Source organism: Zingiber officinale, chromosome 1B, assembly GCF_018446385.1.
Source record: "Zingiber officinale cultivar Zhangliang chromosome 1B, Zo_v1.1, whole genome shotgun sequence".
NCBI classification, from domain to species: Eukaryota; Viridiplantae; Streptophyta; class Magnoliopsida; order Zingiberales; family Zingiberaceae; genus Zingiber; species Zingiber officinale.
The window spans coordinates 104,950,739-104,969,823 of record NC_055986.1 but is presented as its reverse complement, the minus strand read 5'-3'; the positions used below and the strand labels follow the sequence as shown (position 1 = coordinate 104,969,823).

The 19,085-nt window shown below is 39.6% G+C and overlaps 1 protein-coding gene across 1 annotated transcript; it reads left to right on the top strand.

The window, feature by feature from the left end:
• Positions 1–12,094: 12,094 nt before the first annotated feature.
• Positions 12,095–15,469, top strand: LOC121970796. The gene is made up of 4 exons (XM_042521760.1): positions 12,095–12,447; positions 12,628–12,733; positions 14,550–14,693; positions 14,970–15,469. The coding sequence occupies exons 1-4, from the start codon at positions 12,152–12,154 to the stop codon at positions 15,204–15,206; spliced, it is 783 nt and encodes a 260-aa protein (XP_042377694.1). The 5' UTR covers positions 12,095–12,151; the 3' UTR covers positions 15,207–15,469.
• The last annotated feature ends 3,616 nt before the right edge of the window (positions 15,470–19,085 follow it).

Here is a 19,085-nt window from a genome sequence, read left to right as displayed (position 1 = left end):
CTTGGAAGGTGGCCGGATCTTGCTAGGAGAAGAAGGAGGAAAAGGAGGCTTTGTTTCTAACATCCCTTGGAGCTTGGTGGTGGTGGCCGAGACTTGCTATCTCTTGGAGAAATTTGCTTGGCCGAAACATGGAAGAAGGAAGAAGAAGGGCTTGGGTGGTTCTCGTCTTGGAAGATCGTCGCCCACACGACGCCCGAGATAAGAAGAGAAATACGGTAGAAGATCAAGAGGTTGTTGCATACAAAGAAATGTATAACTAGTAATTATTTTCCGCATCATACTAGTTTTTTCTTTGTATGAATTCCAAACATAAGAGACTAGAGATTCTAGATATTCGGATTTGTTTCGAGTTTGTGTTTCTATATTTTTCGATCTTATGATTCGATTGTTCTTTTAGTTAAACCTAGAGTTATATAAAGAAATTAAATATTGAATTTCGTTAAGAGGCTTTGTCGAGGCAGTGGTGGATGTTCCCATACCCAAGAAGGTCAAGTGTCTCGCCATGTTTGACCTAGAAGCCGATTTTCGAAATAAATATTTAATTAAATTTGTAATATAGGTGGATTTGGATCTATAATGTTAAGTATCATTTGCGATCCAAGTCTAAACCTCTAAGAACAGATAAGTTAAATTTGGAATCAATAATGTTAAGTTTTGTTTGCGATTCCATATTTAATTTCTAAAGAACACAATAGGTTGTTAAGAAAGGTTCAAGACTTGTACAAAATTTTTGTACAGGGGAACCAGTACGATATTCCTAGGACCAACCAACATACTGAACTAGATTTAACCCTAGGGTGCTTGTGAGATGCTCTGGCTGAAACTAGGGGTACATGATTTCTAAGAGGTGAAATCCTAGGCTAAACTAGATTTATGAACAAACTAGCAAAAGTTGGAAAAAATATTTTTCCTAGGATTTCAAAACCAATTTAAAAATATAGTAAGCAGATTAATTAAATAACATAGAGATAAGTGCTAATCTACTAAGCGTGACAAAAAGCCAAAAGATAGTCATCCATACATGAAGTAGGAATAGGTCAAATAGATACAATGCAAGTCCGAAACAGGATCAAATCAGAGGATCATCAGCTGGAGGAGGTGATGGAGGCCGCTCGGGTATATGCAAAACTCGATGAATCTCCTCTCGGAGAGTAGTGAAGTCAGTCCGTAGTGTACGGAAGCTGTCCAGGATGAGCTGTCATATCAGCGCGGAGGACCGCTCGAGATGAGCGAGTCTATCCTCAACGGATAAGGAAGTGGAAGGCTGAGCTGACGTCGAGGGCTGTGATGGATCGAGAGGCTCTCCAAATATCTGATCATGAGTAAACTCAAATAACTCCTCTCGTCCCTCAAGTGGATGAAAGAACTCATCTGGGGATAGGCCAAATCCCTCGGCTGGAGCAGAGGGATCATCCTCAACTGAATCGGCTGACGGCAGTCCACCTCTCCATGCTAGGACCCTCTGAGCAGTGATATCTATATGTGCTAATCTAAGATGGCGTTGGCCAAACTCATCATAAGGTGTAAGGGGAATAGTCGTCCCCTGAGTCACATCTATGCCCTCTATAGTCGACAAGATATAAGTCAACACATGACAATAGGGCATGTGGACTACTCGGGACGTGACGAGACTAGCCGCATGAATAGTATTATAAAACATATGCAATGCAATGTCTATGTCTAGATGATGACATAATGCATATAAAAATAAAGAGTGAGATGGACGCATCTTCGGGACGTCCCGAGATGTGATGGACATAATGCATGCAGTCAAGACTCTATACATGACGTAGTCCTGGACCCTAAGAGAGATCGACCTAAAGTCAGAGACTCCAAGTGGTCTCTCCCCCTCCAAAAAATGCACATAGAGTGTATCTAAAGTGATGTGGGAGTAGGACTCATCAAAAGGCAGATCCCTACTGGGATAGCATAAGAAGGGGCATGCTGACTCTCTAAGACCTAAACTGGTACGTATCATGGTAGGGGTAAACAGAAAATCTTTTCCACCAACTCTGGTGGAATAGGTTAGATCATCAACCCTCTCAAGGTTGTTGTAAAACTGGACACATAAATCTTGGTTTACTGCATTACTGCAGTAAACCAGTCTATCAAGCTGATAGCGTGCGATCATCTGAACGACAGGCTGACAATAACTAGTAAAAAAATGGCCTACTCAAATATCTACATTTAATTACAGAGTATGAATGCTCAATGAAACTAAGCCTATGTTGCTCAGTGGGGAATCTAGCATCGGCAGAGGGGGCAGTGCCCGATGTGGACGTAACATTGCATCGTTTCCTAATTTTGACCATATACACATAAAATAGCAAAACAAGCATAACAAACATATATATGATGATTTAAAATAGATTAGGGTATACTTAGGAGGCATTGTTAGGTTTAGGTGAGGGAAACTTGGGTTGAAGGCGCCTTGGAAGGAAGAAATCACCGATTTGGTACGTGGGGATCGCGAGCAGAAGACTAACAGAATCACTTCTGTTCGCTGTAAATTTTTGGGTTGAGGGCGCCTTCAACATCTTTGAAAGTGCCCTGAAGGCGTTGTCGGAGGCGCCTCGGATATGGTTCGAGGTGCCTTAAGACAAGTTGGCGGGACTTTTCCCACCGCTTCTCGAGGGCGCCTCCCTTGTGTGGGAGGTGCCTCCGAGTGACACCTATGTGTCCGTAGTTTATGTGATTATGTTTAATTAATTTTTTTTTTAAAAAAATAAAAGTTTTTAAAAGATTTTGAATAAGTTTTTTAAAAAGATTTTTTAAATAAGTTTTAAAAAGATTTTTAAATAAGTTTTTTTTTTTTGACTTAGTTAACTTTAAAAAATTATTTAATATAGTTAAATAATTTGATTAATTTAATTTAATCAAGTTGATTAATTTGACTAAATCCATTCTAAATTCATCTCACCCGTTTTTAAGTTTTCAATCAGGAAATCTTATGTAGTTTTGTGATATGGTTATCTTTAATTTAGATTATTTCTAAGGATTAATTTATATTTGAGTTAAACTTAGATTTTTCAATTGGTTAATTAAGTATACATTTCGAAGATTGGTTCCCAAGCTGTGGCGAGGTACTAGACCTTCTTGGGTATGAGATCATCCACCACTTTTAGACAGAGTCTTTCAAAGAAAATATATATTTAATTTTCTTTTTGAAACCCCTAGATTTAACTAAACAAATGTAAATTACGCCTAGGTCCTTAAACTATCCTAATCTAAACATGCATATAAAAAAATTAAATAAGCATCAAGCAATTTTATCTATTTATTTTAGTTGCACTGTTAGCTTTGCCATTATCCAAACCCACTGTAAGCTCTCTCATTTCTGGTACTAATTTAGAAAATTTAGTTTCTTATTTATTAAAGAAGTAGGCCAAATACAAATACAAGTCGTATTTATCACTTGTAAATCGATCAAATAAAAAAAATTAAACAAGCATCAAGCAATTTTATCTATTTATTAAGATAAATTTTCTATTGACCCCCCTAAATCATAGCCTCGATATGGTCTATCAAGGTAATGTACTTGATCCTTGGGGACTCAATATTGACCAAGTCCAACTTGATTGACCAAGTCTAACTTGATTGACCAAGTTAGACTTAGGTACCCATGCTTAGACTATCTTTCTATTCGGTATGTTAACAAGTGATAAATAAGACCGATATTTCTTTTTAGCTTTAAATCTTAGTCCGGATCGATTGTATACGACTTTCTGTTTTCCAAGAATCAAGTCAAGATTCTTGGAACCCAGTGTAAACCATTCCAATGCAGTCTTTAAATCCTTGACTTGAGTCTTCAGGCTGGAATTCTCTTCCTCAAGTTTTTGGACTTGAGTTGAGGTTCCAGTCTGAACAGGGTCAGCCAAGGATTCAGTATTAGTCGCTTCTTTAAGGGATGTTACTTCCTTTAGAAGCGACTTGATCCGAACATTAGACTTAGCTAGTTTACGCATTAAGTAATTTATTAAATTATACAAACGAAATTTGCTTACAGAGGAGTTCGATCCTTCGGAAACGGATACGGATCCGTAGCTTCTCTCGGACTCGGCTTCCGATTCATCCTCGCTTCCGGATTTGTTGATTTGGTCCCAGACCGTCATTGCGAAGAAACTCGTCTGTTCGAGTTCTTCACCGTCGGACTCTTCTGAAGAAGACTCGCCCCAAGTTGCTTTCAGAGCCTTCTTCCTTCTGGGTTTCTTCACGTCTTTCTGGTTCGGACAGTTGGCCTTGATGTGCTCCTTTTGATTGCATCCGTAGCATGTCACCTCGAACTTCACCTTTGGTTGGGCCTCCTTGGATTGGATCACCTTTTTAACGCCCTTCTTGTTGAAGCCCTTCTTCTTTCCGTAGAGTTTCCTCACCTGGTTGACAAGTTCGGCCGTGAGCTCGTCGTCGTCGTTGTCCGAATCTGGTTCTTCTTCCGACTCAGGTTTGATTCTACGCCTTCTGCTTGTACCTGCAACCAAAGCTACACCCTTTTCGGCTGGGCGTGCATTAGTCTGCTCATGCAATTCAAACTCAGAAAAAAGTTCATCTAACTTTATTGACAAGAGATCCTTGGATACCTTGTAAGCATCTACCATGGATGCCCACAGGGTATTCCTAGGAAAGGCATTGAGTGCATACCTTATAATGTCCCTGTTCTCCACCCTTTGGCCGATTGCGTGGAGTCCATTCAATAGGTCTTGTATGTGGGCGTGCAGTTGGCTTGCCGTTTCATTTTCCTGCAATTTAATGTTATATAGTTTATTTAAAATAAGGTCTCTCTTGCTTACCTTTGTGTCTGAAGTACCCTCGTGTAATTCGATCAATTTTTGCCATAGTTCCTTTGCACTTGAGAAAAGTCCTACTCTGTTGGTTCCTCCTTTGTCAGGCCACACTTGAGGGTGCAGGTTGCTTTGACATTTGCTTTTACCTTCTTGATTAGAGCTGCATCGCAGTTCTCGCAAGGTAGTGGCTTGTCGGCGCCGTCAGTTGGTAATTCCAACCCGGTTTTGATGATCATCCAGACTTCAAAATGAGTCTGCAGATACGCCTCCATCCGACCCTTTCAGTAACCGAAGTCGTCTCCGGTGAAGAGCGGTGGACGGGCGGTGCTATACTGTCACGCCCCAGAGGAGTCCCTGTCCGAAGAAATTTCGGCAGCATCTCCCCTGTACGGGTAACAATCTGAAGCATTACTACATACAAAATATACCTCAGCCACACTCGGCTGGAATATATATACAAAATATAAACAACATGACACGCAATTTAATATACTCAGCCTACCCGGCTGGACAAAAATGAAATACAACCACGCAGTTTATAGCATCAGCCCACTCGGCTGGAACAAAATAAATACAACCACGCAGTTTAAAAAGCCTACACGACTGAACGTAAACACACAGCAGCGGAAGACATAAAACGATACGAACGTAAAACCAACAACGACAATAACAAAAATACATGTCATCACCGACTTGACCCAAAATTGACATCGACTTATTGAAAAACAAAATACACAAAATCAATATACAATCCAAACGATAACAAAACCCAAAAAGAAAACTATCCTCGAGTGTGATGTGGGACCCATGACTGGCAGCCAGCATCTTTCCAAGCATCCATGACTCATCTACCTGTTACCTAGCGAAAGAAAATAATTTTGTGGGGTGGTGAGTATTGGAACTCAACGGGTAAGGAAAGAGATAGTGCATGAACATAATATATAAGTAGAGAGTGTCAACAGTATACAGCCTCATAAGAAGAATAACAGATACTATAATAGAACCAAAATGAATGCTCATACCTGAAACCATATCCTAGACTAGGTATAGTAGGTCAGAACTGGTACTAATCTGCTACAGTACTGCTCATACTACAGAGGTAATAAGCAAGGTATATACAAATTTTCAATAACTAAACATCTACAATGAGAATATATCTCAACATAAGTAGACATATCAGCATATGTGAACAACAGCAGTAAGTAAGCAATATCAGCATATATAAACAACAGCAGCCAAAACAAACATAATAACAACAGCGTATGCACGGATGGTCACTCCCGCCCACCTCTCCGCACCATGACCCCTGTATGGTCAAGAGGTCGGGTCAGTGACAGACTGTACACCACTCCAGCTACCACTCACACAAGTGGTCGAGGGGACAGTTGCATAATAGCTAACTAGCTACATCTGCGACGGGGTCTCTGCTAGGGCTGGAAAAAAATATCGAAATACCGAAAAATCGTATCGAAAAAATACCGTATATACCGAAATTTTTGGTATACCGAAAAATTCAATACGGTATCATACCGTACCGAATTTGTCGGTAACGGTAACGGTAATGATTTAAAATATTTCGGTATATCGAAATACCGAGTAACTATAGATTAAATGATTAATTTAGATTCCCCTAAAGCCTAAACCAAACCCTAAACGGCCCCAAACCATGTTCTCTCCTTGCGCCGTCGGTGCACACGTCGCGACTCGCGATTCTTTCCTTCCACAGTCGACCACCGCACGTAGTCGCCGGAGAAGATGCACAACAACTTAGAAACTTCTTCTCCAGCCCTAATATTTTTTTCCCTTCATTGAATCTGAAGAAATCTAATCACTAAGCTCTGTTCTGAGAGTTATGCTTGCGCAAGTTCTTGTCCGATTTTCCGGTGAGTTTTAGCTTTTGTTTCTTTGGTGGATTTATGGTATTTTTAGTAGGGATTGAAGCCTATATGCTTCCCCTATTTTTCCAGCTAGCATTTAGTTATTTCTGGCAAGATTTCGACAAATCTCCGACGAGCCACCACCCTGGGACCACTAGCTACTGGTTTAATCTTCAATCTTACATATTTGGGTCCGAAATCCCAACTCTTGTTCTTATATGATCATTGCCTTCATTACAAGAGAATTATTTTTTATATATTATATGTAATATATATATAACTTCGGCATGACGGTATTTTATTGATACCGTACCGACATTTCGGTATACCAAAATTCGGTATACCGAAATATCGATACGGTATTGGTATCATTTCTTAGAATATCGATTTTTTCGGTACGGTATACAGTATTTGATTTTGGGTATGGTATACCGTACCGATCCAGGCCTAGTCCCTGCTGCTCGTACTCCAGCTACCACTCACACGAGTAGCCGAGTGCGGCACGACAGGACAAGCGGCATCAACTCCAGCTACCACTCTCTCAAGTGGTCGAGGATGCGGCATGCATGCAATGACATGATGCGAACAATGCAACAGTCATCGTATATATATAAGCAGAAACATGTATGCTATATGAAGCCAACATGCTCAATATGGTACATAAACAAACAATAGTTAAAGCATACAAATATGATATTTAGTATCTGCTACTGATCATGGACAACAACAAGAGACTATATAGATATGGAACGAATTTCTCAAAGATTGCGTGGAAGTATCAAGCGCAGGAAAGTAAGAGTGGAGTCAAGGTAAAAATAATTCCTTGTCCAAAATAGTTCATGCACTAAGGTCAAAGTACTAAAAGAAACAAAGCAAGAAGTACCCGCCTTTACTAGGTAGTCTGAAACAAATCACGCTCCGTCACGTCAAAGTGCTCGTTTCGAAACAACGTCCTGCAATCATGTATTATACAATTAAGCTAATCTCATAAGAACAACTAACTAAACTCAACCCCAACTTGGGTTTCTTAAGAAAACATTGTGGACACATCCACCTAACCACACTAAATCCTATCCCTTCGAATCTGTCCAGAACTTCATAGCCAACACTAGTGGTAAAACACAATGACAACCATTTCAAAACACTTCAATTCTATCTAGGATTACAACAGCCAACACATGCGGAAACAACACTAAAATAATTCATTTCAAACAATGCCACTTCTAAATCCAGAAAACACAAGACTCCGGGGAAACAAACCAAAACTCCAGGATCGTCATAGCATCAATTTAAAAACAAGTTACCTCAAATAAACCCTTCCCCAAATCTAATTTTGCCATCTACACGAACTAATCAAAATAGGACAGAAACTTTAATCATCAAGAAGAATCCAGGTAACCCAAATTCAATCACCAATTCCCAAATCCGTTAATAATCTAGAGGGCTCAAGGAAGAATATAAAATAGTCAAACCCAACTAAAACCCCAAATCTGCAGGAAATCCGAAATGAAAACAAGAGTATCATAAGGAAGGGAAACACCATTCTTCCAAATCCAATGTTAGCACAATCTGTACACCAATCTGGCAGTTCAAGGAGAAAGTAAAAATCATCTCGAATCGGACCTCATTCTACCCACATCTTGCCCCAAAACAACCGGAAATAGCAAGAAGAACATTCATCATTATCTATACCTAAAATCACCAACATCTTCTATCCCGGAACACAATTCATCAAGGAGAACAGAACTATACCAAATCCAATCGTGAGCACCCCAAATCCCACCGAAAAACTCCAGAAACAACACAAGGGAAAGGCAACTCTAATCCAGACTCAATCCACCAACAAATCCAACAAAATCCGCAAGAAGCAACCAAAACAGCAGCAACTCCCAAAATCTGATGTTGAAAAACAAAACAAGCCGCAAGAAAACCTCGAATCGTATCTCGATCAATCAAAATAATCATCACAGTCGGCACATCCCACTGCTTCTATGTACCTAGCCCTTACCTTATTGATCACATAACAAAATAAGGGGAATACTCACCAGATCAGCTAGGGCACAACTGGGGTTGACGTCGAGTAGAGGTGGTCGGCGACGTCTGTGGGTGAGGCTCGGGGATGAGGAGAAGGGATCGCCGGCTGTTGTGTGCTCGTGTACGAGGAAGAGAGCTCGGGGAAGAAAGGGGTCGGCCGGAACCGAGAGAGAAGAAGGGAGAGGCGACTGTGGCTTCACGAGAGGGAGCGGCGCGAGCGGGCGTGGGGGAAGAGGGGTTCGGGTGGCATCGCGGGAAGAAGGGATTTAGGGCACGGGTAAGCTTTTAAAGAAAAGGAAAAGTAAAACATTTAAGGAAATTAAACATTTCCTCGTTTAAATCGGGTAACTTAAACAGTCTTTTCCTTGGCCCAATAATTGATCCCCTTAACCTAACTCATACGAGCTCTAATTAATTCTCAGAAAATTTCTATAATTTCCTAAAAATTTAAATAAGATTATTTAATTAAATAACCTTATTATTTAATTATTAATTGTTCAGTATTTTACATTCTCCCCCACTAATAAAAATTTGGTCCCCAAATTTACTACCCAACTTAGGGATTCCTCATCCCAAGATAACAACCAAGCAACATACTCGTACGCTACTCTAACCAAATATCAAGCACAAATCTCCAATCGTAAAAGATGACTCTGTGGGCTATGGACTTATCTTGCTTCCACTGCGCCACTCTGATATTCTACCTTCACTTGTTGACACACAGAGAATCAAATTTCAAAATTCACAATATCGTCCTCTGCATTTTCCCTTTCCATAATTGCTATATATACAGGGAGTCTTAGACTTATGAAAGAGTAAGTCGGTCTCCTACTGATCAAGCTAATAAAAGTAAATCAGTCTTCTACTAACCAAACCAACGCGAGTAAATCGATACTCTATACATCGGGTCCATAAAAATATCTAGGGCACTGTAAACCTAAATAGCAATATCAAGGACTCCTCATGTCCATACAACAAACGTACCCAAAAATAAGATCACTGGCACAAAGTCTGTAATCTAACCTTCAACTAAAATCACCAACTCTATAAATATCAAGGCATTATACTCTTGAAGTTACTATCAACATCAAAGGCTAATATCTACTAATAGATCATCAAAAGACAACATACCATAAAATTGTCACGCCCCAGAGGAGTCCCTGTCCGAAGTTCTCGCAAGGTAGTGGCTTGTCGGCGCCGTCAGTTGGTAATTCCAACCCGGTTTTGATGATCATCCAGACTTCAAAATGAGTCTGGAGATACGCCTCCATCCAACCCTTCCAGTAACCGAAGTCGTCTCCGGTGAAGAGCGGTGGGCGGGCGGTGCTATTCCTTCTTGGAGAGTCATTGAGGATCTAGCACAAAAGGATGAAAAAGAAACGTATCCCAGGACTTGATCCTGGATTAGTAGTGTGGTATAAAAGAAGAATATTACAGGATCTCGAGTGGTGTTGCACCAACTTTGAGAAAAAATCTGATTACGAAAAATCTGATCGGAAGGCGACAAAAATACCGACTCCGATCGACTCTGAAAAACTGAAATACCATGAAAAAAAATGCTTGATTGGTGGTTGCACCAAATCGAAGCGACCCCATTCTAATACCAATTGTTGGATCGAGAAGAGCTAGAAGGGGGGATGAATAGCGCTCGTGGCTTTCACTTGACGTAATCGAAAAACTCGACGAGTAACGCAGTGGAATAAAATAAAATACATACACAGAAGGATCCAAGTGTTTTACTTGGTTTGGAACTTTGGGCGACTCCTACTCCAAGGCCCACGCTCGATGAGTGTTTACTTTGAACAATCACTATAATATCGCGAAAGAGTACAATTATGAAATAAGTACAGCTGTAAAATAAACAATACCGACAACTGAATTAAGAAATTAAAGCTCCGGGTCGTCGGAGACTTGTAACATCACTTCTGGGTTGCCTTGTTAGCAACACACAGGAGTCAGAACACTTTAGAATTGTTGATCCAAGGCTGCTGGTCGAGACCCCTTATAAGGACAATTGGAGGCACCTCAAACCCCCTTGAGGACGCCTCCAACCGCCGAGTCAGCCGTGCGTGGATAAGCTGAGAAGAAGTCTTCGTCTATCCTGTTGAAAGTGCCTCCATAAGCCTTGAAGGCGCCTCAATGTTGTCTGAAGTACCTCAAGCTACCATGAGGGGGCCTCCAGCTCCGCTGTGCGCAAACTCTTCTCCTTTGCACCCGAGGCACCTCAAGCTCCATGAGGGCGTCTCGGGTACTGTTCATTCGAGACTAATCTTGCTCCTTTGTCCCTGCAAAACATGTTAGTCCACAAACCAACCACATATCCTGCAAAACAAAGTTAGCACACACAATAAACATAATAATATGAAAGTATGACAGTCACGGGCTGTCCGATTCTGACTTCGTATTTCCGACCAAAAACCCTAGATCGAACTGACGTCTACTGTTCCCTCTTCTGGGGAACGTGTCCTCACATACTCCACTCAGGAGAGCATACCTGATGTCAGTCTAATCCGCCAGACCTATTGGACTTTCTGCTTAGGGTTACCACCCCCTTAGGGTTTTTCGCCACCTAGGGTTACCACCCCTAGGACCTAAGATTACCCCTCCTTAGGATTTTATCCACCTAGGGTTACCACTCCTTAGGGTTTTCCTTCACCTAGGGTTACCATCCCCTAAGACCTAAGGTGGTAGTGGTTTTCCTCCTGCCTAACCGTAGTTAGGACTTTCCTGAAAATCTCATTCATACATGTTAGATAACACATAATCTTAATTTTGAATCCTTTGTCATTATCAAAATTTGAGTTCGATCGTCGGAGGCTTCCCGCACCAACAATCGCCCCCCCCCCCCCAAACATCTTCTCGAGGATTTTCACCAAGGTGATTGAGCACTGCAAGAAGTACATCGATGTTATCACCTCCAAAGTCCTCCTTCGAGGACACCGTCATATCTATGATCTCTATTAAGGACCTTAAGTCTTGGGAAGTCGAATTCGTCAAAGTTGACTAGGCAAACCTCTTCAATTGATCAATTGAATGAGGGATAAAATTAAAATAAAAATTTCCCCATTCTTTACACCCAACCTATTTATGAGGATACAAGGATAAGACTTACTTTTCCTTCCTCTTCTTTTTGTTTACCCTTGCTTCCCCTTTTCCTGGGGGGCTCATCTTTGATTAGCTTGTTGTGCAATAACTTACCGATATGATGAACACTTATTAATCCCTACATATATTATTATTTTTCTATATATATATTCCTGAAAATATATTTTAAATGATTCTAGATAATTTTAAAAAAATCAAGAAACGATGGAGCGGTTCAATCAATCCGATCAAACCGGTATAAGCGACTCATGAACCGGTCGATGGGTTCTTATTCTCCTCCTGTTATATATTCTTCGACCACCGCCGCAGTAGCCGCAGCATCTTGTCCTCTCGCGGCAGTTGCGCTCGGTCCCGATGGAGGACGGCGGCGAGAGTGTGTTGGACGCCATATTCCAGGAGATCGACCTCGCTGGAGAAGAAACCCTAGAGGACCCCGATGCCTGCGACGTCGAGATGCCGGACGCCCTTGAAGCCCTAGAAGCCGGAGGCGGACGTACACCCTCAAGCTCGGTCGGAGGCGGGGATCCTCCGGTGGAGGGAGGTCGGAAGAAGCCCCGTAAGAAGTGCCGTAAAAGGAAGAAGAAACGATCGGCGGGGAGTGCCAGAGGCGATGATGGGGGCGCCGGTTCCAGCATCGCCGACATCAATAGGTTCCAATATATCTCTTTCTCGATGAGTTTTTCGGGTTTTTATTTGTTCTTTCCTCCTGTAGTAGATTGGAATACTTGAACTATATTAATGCTGTTACAGTTCATTTTGAAGCACTTTTCTTTTCGTTTAAAAACTATTGGTAGTGTTCAGAGCTTTGTTTTCCTTTTGATATATTACAGGTTTGTGATACAGACATGTAGGCATCTAAAAGAGCACAAATCCTACTTACTTTGGAGTGCAGTAGGTTGCCTTGGTGTCTCTGCTGTCAAAGATCTTGTTAAGGAGGTATGCCTTTGTAGAAATATGTTTTCTGTTTGAAGCAGGAACAAAATTTTATTTTATGTTGTTTTCTTCTGGGAATTGATGTTGTAAATGATGCTCGCTGAACTTCCAGTTCTAATACAGATTCTTAATAATCCTGTTGTAAGCTAGTTTTGCCATTATATTCTTTGCCTATTTGTCTTTGGTTTCCTTTGATGCATCATAGCAGATATCCTCTGCATTTTCGGATTCCCAAGTGCCAAATTTCTATCTTGTTTTAGCTAAATCTCAAATGAAGTTGAGTCCGCCTAAAATAATATTTATTATGAAACATTTTTGCAAATATAAACAATCTCTATCTTTGGCGAGAGTATTCCAGTCAGAGTCGTTACAACCGCAAAATATACAAATACACAACAGATTTTAACACTGACCTAAATTTACTTGATGCACCATGGCTGTTAGTCTGGACTAACTCCATAACGTTACTTAATTTGGACAATGATTAACTTTGATTCCTCTTATCCTTGTCAGCTATACAGTCTGGTTGCTTTAGTCATGCTGGTTAAGTCTTTTCTTAATCTTTATTCTTGAACCTTGATTCTCTAGCTTGGAACTATAAATATCAACTTCAATTTTTTTCTTTCAGATGTTGAAGTCACTTGCTTTTCAAACTGAAAAACATCAACCTTCATATCATAAAATTTTAACCTTCTCAATTTTTGAAGCAAAAATTTTTCAGCCATCAACTGACAACAGTTTCCCATTATAATATCACAATTATATTAGACTTAATTACATTCAGGTTTCCGACTACTGGGATTGGGCACACAAATTCAACCCAAAAGGTTGATACCTAATGTATTTCCAACACTTCTCCAATCTGTTTGCCATAAGAGATTGCTCTTTCAGTTACCTATAGTTCATTTCACAGAAACTTAATCCAATAAGGGAAGCCCGGTGCACGAAGCTTCCACTATGCGGGGTCCCAGGGAAGGATCCATTGTACGCAGCCTTACCTTGCTTTTTGCAAGAGACTGTTTTTAGGATTCGAACTCGTGACCTTTTGGTCACAAAGCAACAACTTTACCGTTGCGCCAAGACTTCCCTTCATAAACTTAATCCAATAATCTGAAAATTCTCTTTTAAAACTATATGTTTCTTTTGCTCTTAAAATGGAACCTACGCATTTGGATTCTAGTAGGACGGAGCTAAGATACATCTTTCATTGCTTATCAATAAATTTTGGTTCTTACCTTGCTTTGTCTTGCTCCATTGCAATATATATGTCAAGATATATTGATCTATACTTTGAATATATTGCTTGTTTGGGGAGACTAGAGAAAAGACAAAGCACATTTGTAGTGCTAATTCAGCGCATTTACTTAATTGTCACAACAATGTATAGATGCAAAAGAGGAGATCTGATGATGAACTGAGGAAAAATGTGGGAGGGCATCTGGAACAATTCCAGTTTGTTGAGAATAAAATCCTTGGCATCTAATACCCAGTTCATGCCCCTTATAATGCTGCTGTGTCTATAATGTAGTGTATCCTGGTATGTTCTAGTGTACCAATCCTTTCACACACAGCCACTTTGTGATGAAAGCTCCCTTCCTGATAATTGGTCTTGTTGTTGCTCAGTCCCGGTAGGATGTTGTGTGGGATTATTCATGCAAACGACCAGATTGTTAGAATTATAGAGCTCTTACTTCCCTGTGCCATTGTAGCAACAGGGTAACATGAAATTGATCGATTTGGTTATCTAAACATGATTTATTTTACTGTTCTGTTACCTTTTCAATTTTATGTAACCAATGGATTTTTGTTCCAAATGCAGGTTGATGCCATCCTGAGCTGTGGCGGCCAGAAGACTAATGATGGTCGGCGCTACCGCACAAGCGGTGGCATTCTATTTAATATTTTAAAAACTCGCGAACCAAAGGCATACAAGGAAATTATGGCTAGAGGAAGGGAATTTGAGGTATCGGTTCACACATTTGAGTTGTTCTTTTATTCAATAAAATGACCTACAGAATTGGTGAATTTAATCATTGGAAATGCATTAGCATATATTGAGAAATATTTAAACCAATGTAAGTTGGTAGGGTGAAACATGTTTCAAGCGCATTTTTAAGTACATGACTTCTCCAAGTAGCTTTTATGATCTTTCCAGTCCGCTTAAAGGTTTCTATTTCACTTTGCTCTATATTTTATGTTGTGTGGATGACTAACTTTCCAGGATGCGTTTTTTTTTCAGAAGCAGCTGAAGGTATCAAAAGGAAAGACGGCAACAACAAACACTGAGGGTACCTTCAAGAATTCCGGTATACCATCAGCAGCAGGGGAAGCATTAGACCCTTCTGAAGCTGGAGCAAATGGTCAGCAGCAACTTGTATCATCTGAGCCAGTCAAAGAGCGCAAAAAGTTGGCGGATAGGATGCGCATTCCTGTTTCATATGACGATCTCCTTGAGGAAGGCGAAATACCCCAATGAAACTGCTAGATCAAACAACAATTGACGAAGGAAGAATCTACCCACATTACTCTATAATCCAACTTGTTATGGCGGATTTTCGATGTCCTGAGAAGTAAGCTGCGGAATAATTTGGCTGAGCGGACATGTTTCTCAATATTGGTGTAAAGCTTCTTGACCAGTTTTCACATAAAGGGGAACTTGATAAGTGTGGGAACTAAATTTTGTAGAAATCATTTGCCATCTCTTTTTGTCAATGCAAATTGTTTGACGAACCTCTTCAATCTTGTCTATTATTGCTTTGCAATTAGCATATAATTGTCTGCAACTAATTTAGGTTGGTTATGTGTCTAGTTTAAACATAACTTAGATGTCAACTAGCCTTTGACATTTTTTTCTCTTTTTTTTTAATAATTTTTTTAATGACTGCTAAATCAGATAATACAGTCTCTTTTTTTTTTGGATAGTTATCATGCCTATAAAATTGAGGTGTAATGATATTTATGGAGACCAGATTTATGGTCTAGAATTATGATCGTGATTCGGTCATAATTTATTATAATCTCTTTTTAATTTTACTGTCTTATTAAATTATAATTTAGATGGGATGAATTGTCGGGGCCATCTCCTGATTTATTATTATTATTTTTACCAAGAGATCTGGTCATATATTTATGTTTGAATTTTATTTTTAAAAAATTAAAGATATAATTCCTTTAATATATATAAAAAAATATGCAAACAAAATTGCAATTTGTTTTGTCGTTAAAAGTCACATGCAAATGATAGAAAGAGTATGTAAAAACTCGTAAGTTTTTTTGTTTTTAAAAAAGGATATTTTCTCAAAAAGAGCTTGAGCACGAATTAACAAAAAACAATAGACAAGAGGCTTCAACTTAAAAAAGAACATCTTAAAATTAGGGTCTAATGGCCCAACCGAATTAAATTTTAGGATGTTTAAATTTATTTAATAAGATAATTAAGTGGAGTTTAAAAATGAATTACGTAGTTGAAATAGTTGTTTAAGCTTAACTTTTTTTTATGAATTTGATTTTAATTCATTTTAATATTATTGAACTCTATTTAAGTTGACATCTAATATTCAAATCTTAAATATTGATAAATCATTTGAAAAGTAGTCGTGAGATTTTATAAATTTTATTTTTGAATATTATTCATGAATATTATTCTTACATGAATAATTTATAATTCATGTTTATTATAACAAAAGATAATTATGTTCACCGTATGTATTCCTCATAGTCCGTTCTCAAATTATGTGAAAGTAGATAATAACGAGGATTAATTTATAACTAACTACTAAATGATTAAGAATATAATTTATATTTATAAATATTAACAAATTGAACACCTATCTTCAAATTTATTCATTTAATTTAACAAATTATTTAAATTTATTGAGTTTATAGGTATATTGAAAAAATATAAGTGATTTCTTATGAAATCTGAAACTTACTAAATGCTTTATTCATTTAGAATCCTATTTAAAATATTCATTAAGGTTAGTGTTTAAAAAGGTTATTTTATTTCGCATACTGACCATTGATATAGGCAGACCTAATTGAAATGAAATGGGCTCAAATGGGCCGCCTCTCCTCTTGGTGCAAATCAAGATGCAATCGGCGAGTCGAGTTGAGCGCCAAAGGGCGGAAGAAGCATCGTCTTGAAGGAGATGGTGACGCCGTCGAGGATGACTCGGAGCTCATCGATTACTGAGGTTCGCTGGCTCTTCTTCTAGTCCTTTTCTAATTGCTTCCATTTCCCCTGGCTTCATCGATTCGTCTGTCTTCCGATCCTCAGGTTCCAATTTTCTCTTTTTGGAGAACAAGAGGAGATGGTTGGCTCTTTTGGGATGGAGCATGCTCGATAGGGTCGCCTTTGGAGCGGGCTACTGTTTGCTTTGTACTATTGCTTGAATGAATGGAATACTGGGTTGAGACCTTGCCTATTGACTGTAAAGTAAGTTGATCTTCTAAGATTCGGTGTAAAATAGACTTAGTTTGTAAAATCGATAGGACGTGTTTTTAGAGCTAAAATGGAGTATAAAGCCCTTGGAACGTGGAGTCGAGTAAGGATCATGCTCTAGCCGTGTCCCATGACACGGGCGTGCTTCTATGGCCAAGAAAGACGATAAATAAAGCAGAAAAAAGCTCAACACTGACTAGTCATGCCTCTGCATCGAGCCAACAAACGAAGCATTATGGAAGAAAAAGGATTCAAAAGACCATTAAAATGAAGTTTTAATCAAAGAATACGCTCCGACCGTGCCCCACGACACTAGTGTGTTCGTACGAAAGAAATCGGATGCAAAACAATACTAAAATAGAGTCAACAACCTCCAACATGGCTTGGCTATAGTAAAGAGCATGGTCGTGTCAAAAATGGTGATTTTCCAGAGTTGATCATGGCCTAACAGTGCTAGCTTGCCACAGTTGTGCCAACTTCACATGGCCATGTCAGCGTCTACCCAAATTGCATATCAAATTTTGAACGACCATAACTTTCGGCTCGCTTTGAGTCACTCGTGCGACCTATCAAAAAGCTCTACAAATTTACTTCAGGGTCCAACCCGAGAAAACCTGGTCTAAGGGGTGAAAAACTGGTTTTGGCAGAGCCTAACAAATCTAGTTGATCTAGACAGTTTGAGGGAGATATAAAAGGGTTAAGGAAACCCTTCTTGGGGTCATCTTGGACAAGGCGGCTCTGCCCCTTCTTGGGGAGAGGGTTTTCCCCTTCTTGGGGAAATCCTAGAGCCACCATCCAAGGGTTTCCGCGACGATTCGTCCACCTCTGGAGCAAGGAACCATTCCGAAGGCATCGATAAACTTTTTGCTAAACATTTCTTCCTTTTTATTCTCTATTTTGGATTGTAAGAATGCTTCTCTCAGTGTCTTTAGTTTGTAATTCCCTTACTATGGAGCAGTTCTCTTGATTTTAGGGTTAGGAATGAACCCTTTTGATATGTAAACACTATTTTGTTGAATTTATTGAGTTTGAAAGGTTCTTATTCAATAACATGTGTGTTTGTGGTCCGAACCTACTATGCACACACTATCTTGATGCCAAAAATACAAGATTCATATCTCATGAGGTGTGGGGATGAGCCGAAAGGAGAATCCAATCTTCCGACCCGTAGAAACCCGAGAAGTGGAGAGCCGCCTACGAAAGTAGATTGATATTGTCACGCCCCAGAGGAGTCCCTGTCCGAAGAAATTTCGGTAACATCTCCCCTGTACGGCGGACAATCTGAAACTTCTACATAACACATATACCTCAGCCACAGGCGGCTGGAATAATAACAATAAATAAAAATAATCACCACGCAGTTTATATAGATATTCAGCCTCTGGCTGTCACAATCACGCAGTTAATAATGGTAATCACAAACAATAGTACTCTGACTCGAAATCCACCCTACTCAACTACCCTCGTAAAACTCAAATCCGACGAACTCACCTCTCTGCCGTCCAGGCAGGCATATAGTAGAATAAAATCCAAATCCAAATCCATCGCAATAATAAAATCCATACAATATCCATAAGCAGAATAATCCAAAACATAACAAGTTCAAAACAGTCTAGAACAGAAAAGAAACTAAAGAAAACCAATCATATCCTCGAGGTCTGCAGGGACCAGCAACTGGAACTCTCTCCTTACAGCATCAACCTGAAAATATCAACAATGGAGGCGGGGTGAGTCCAACACTCAGCAGGTACAATTGATATGCATAAAAAACAAATAACAGACAACACTAATCATGCGTACAGTCTCCTGAATACGAGAAGAATAAATGCAATTGAAACGAAATCAGGAGATAACTGTACTAACCGGGATCAAAGTACAAAGGTAACAGGGTCGTCAAACCGGGGAAGTCATAAT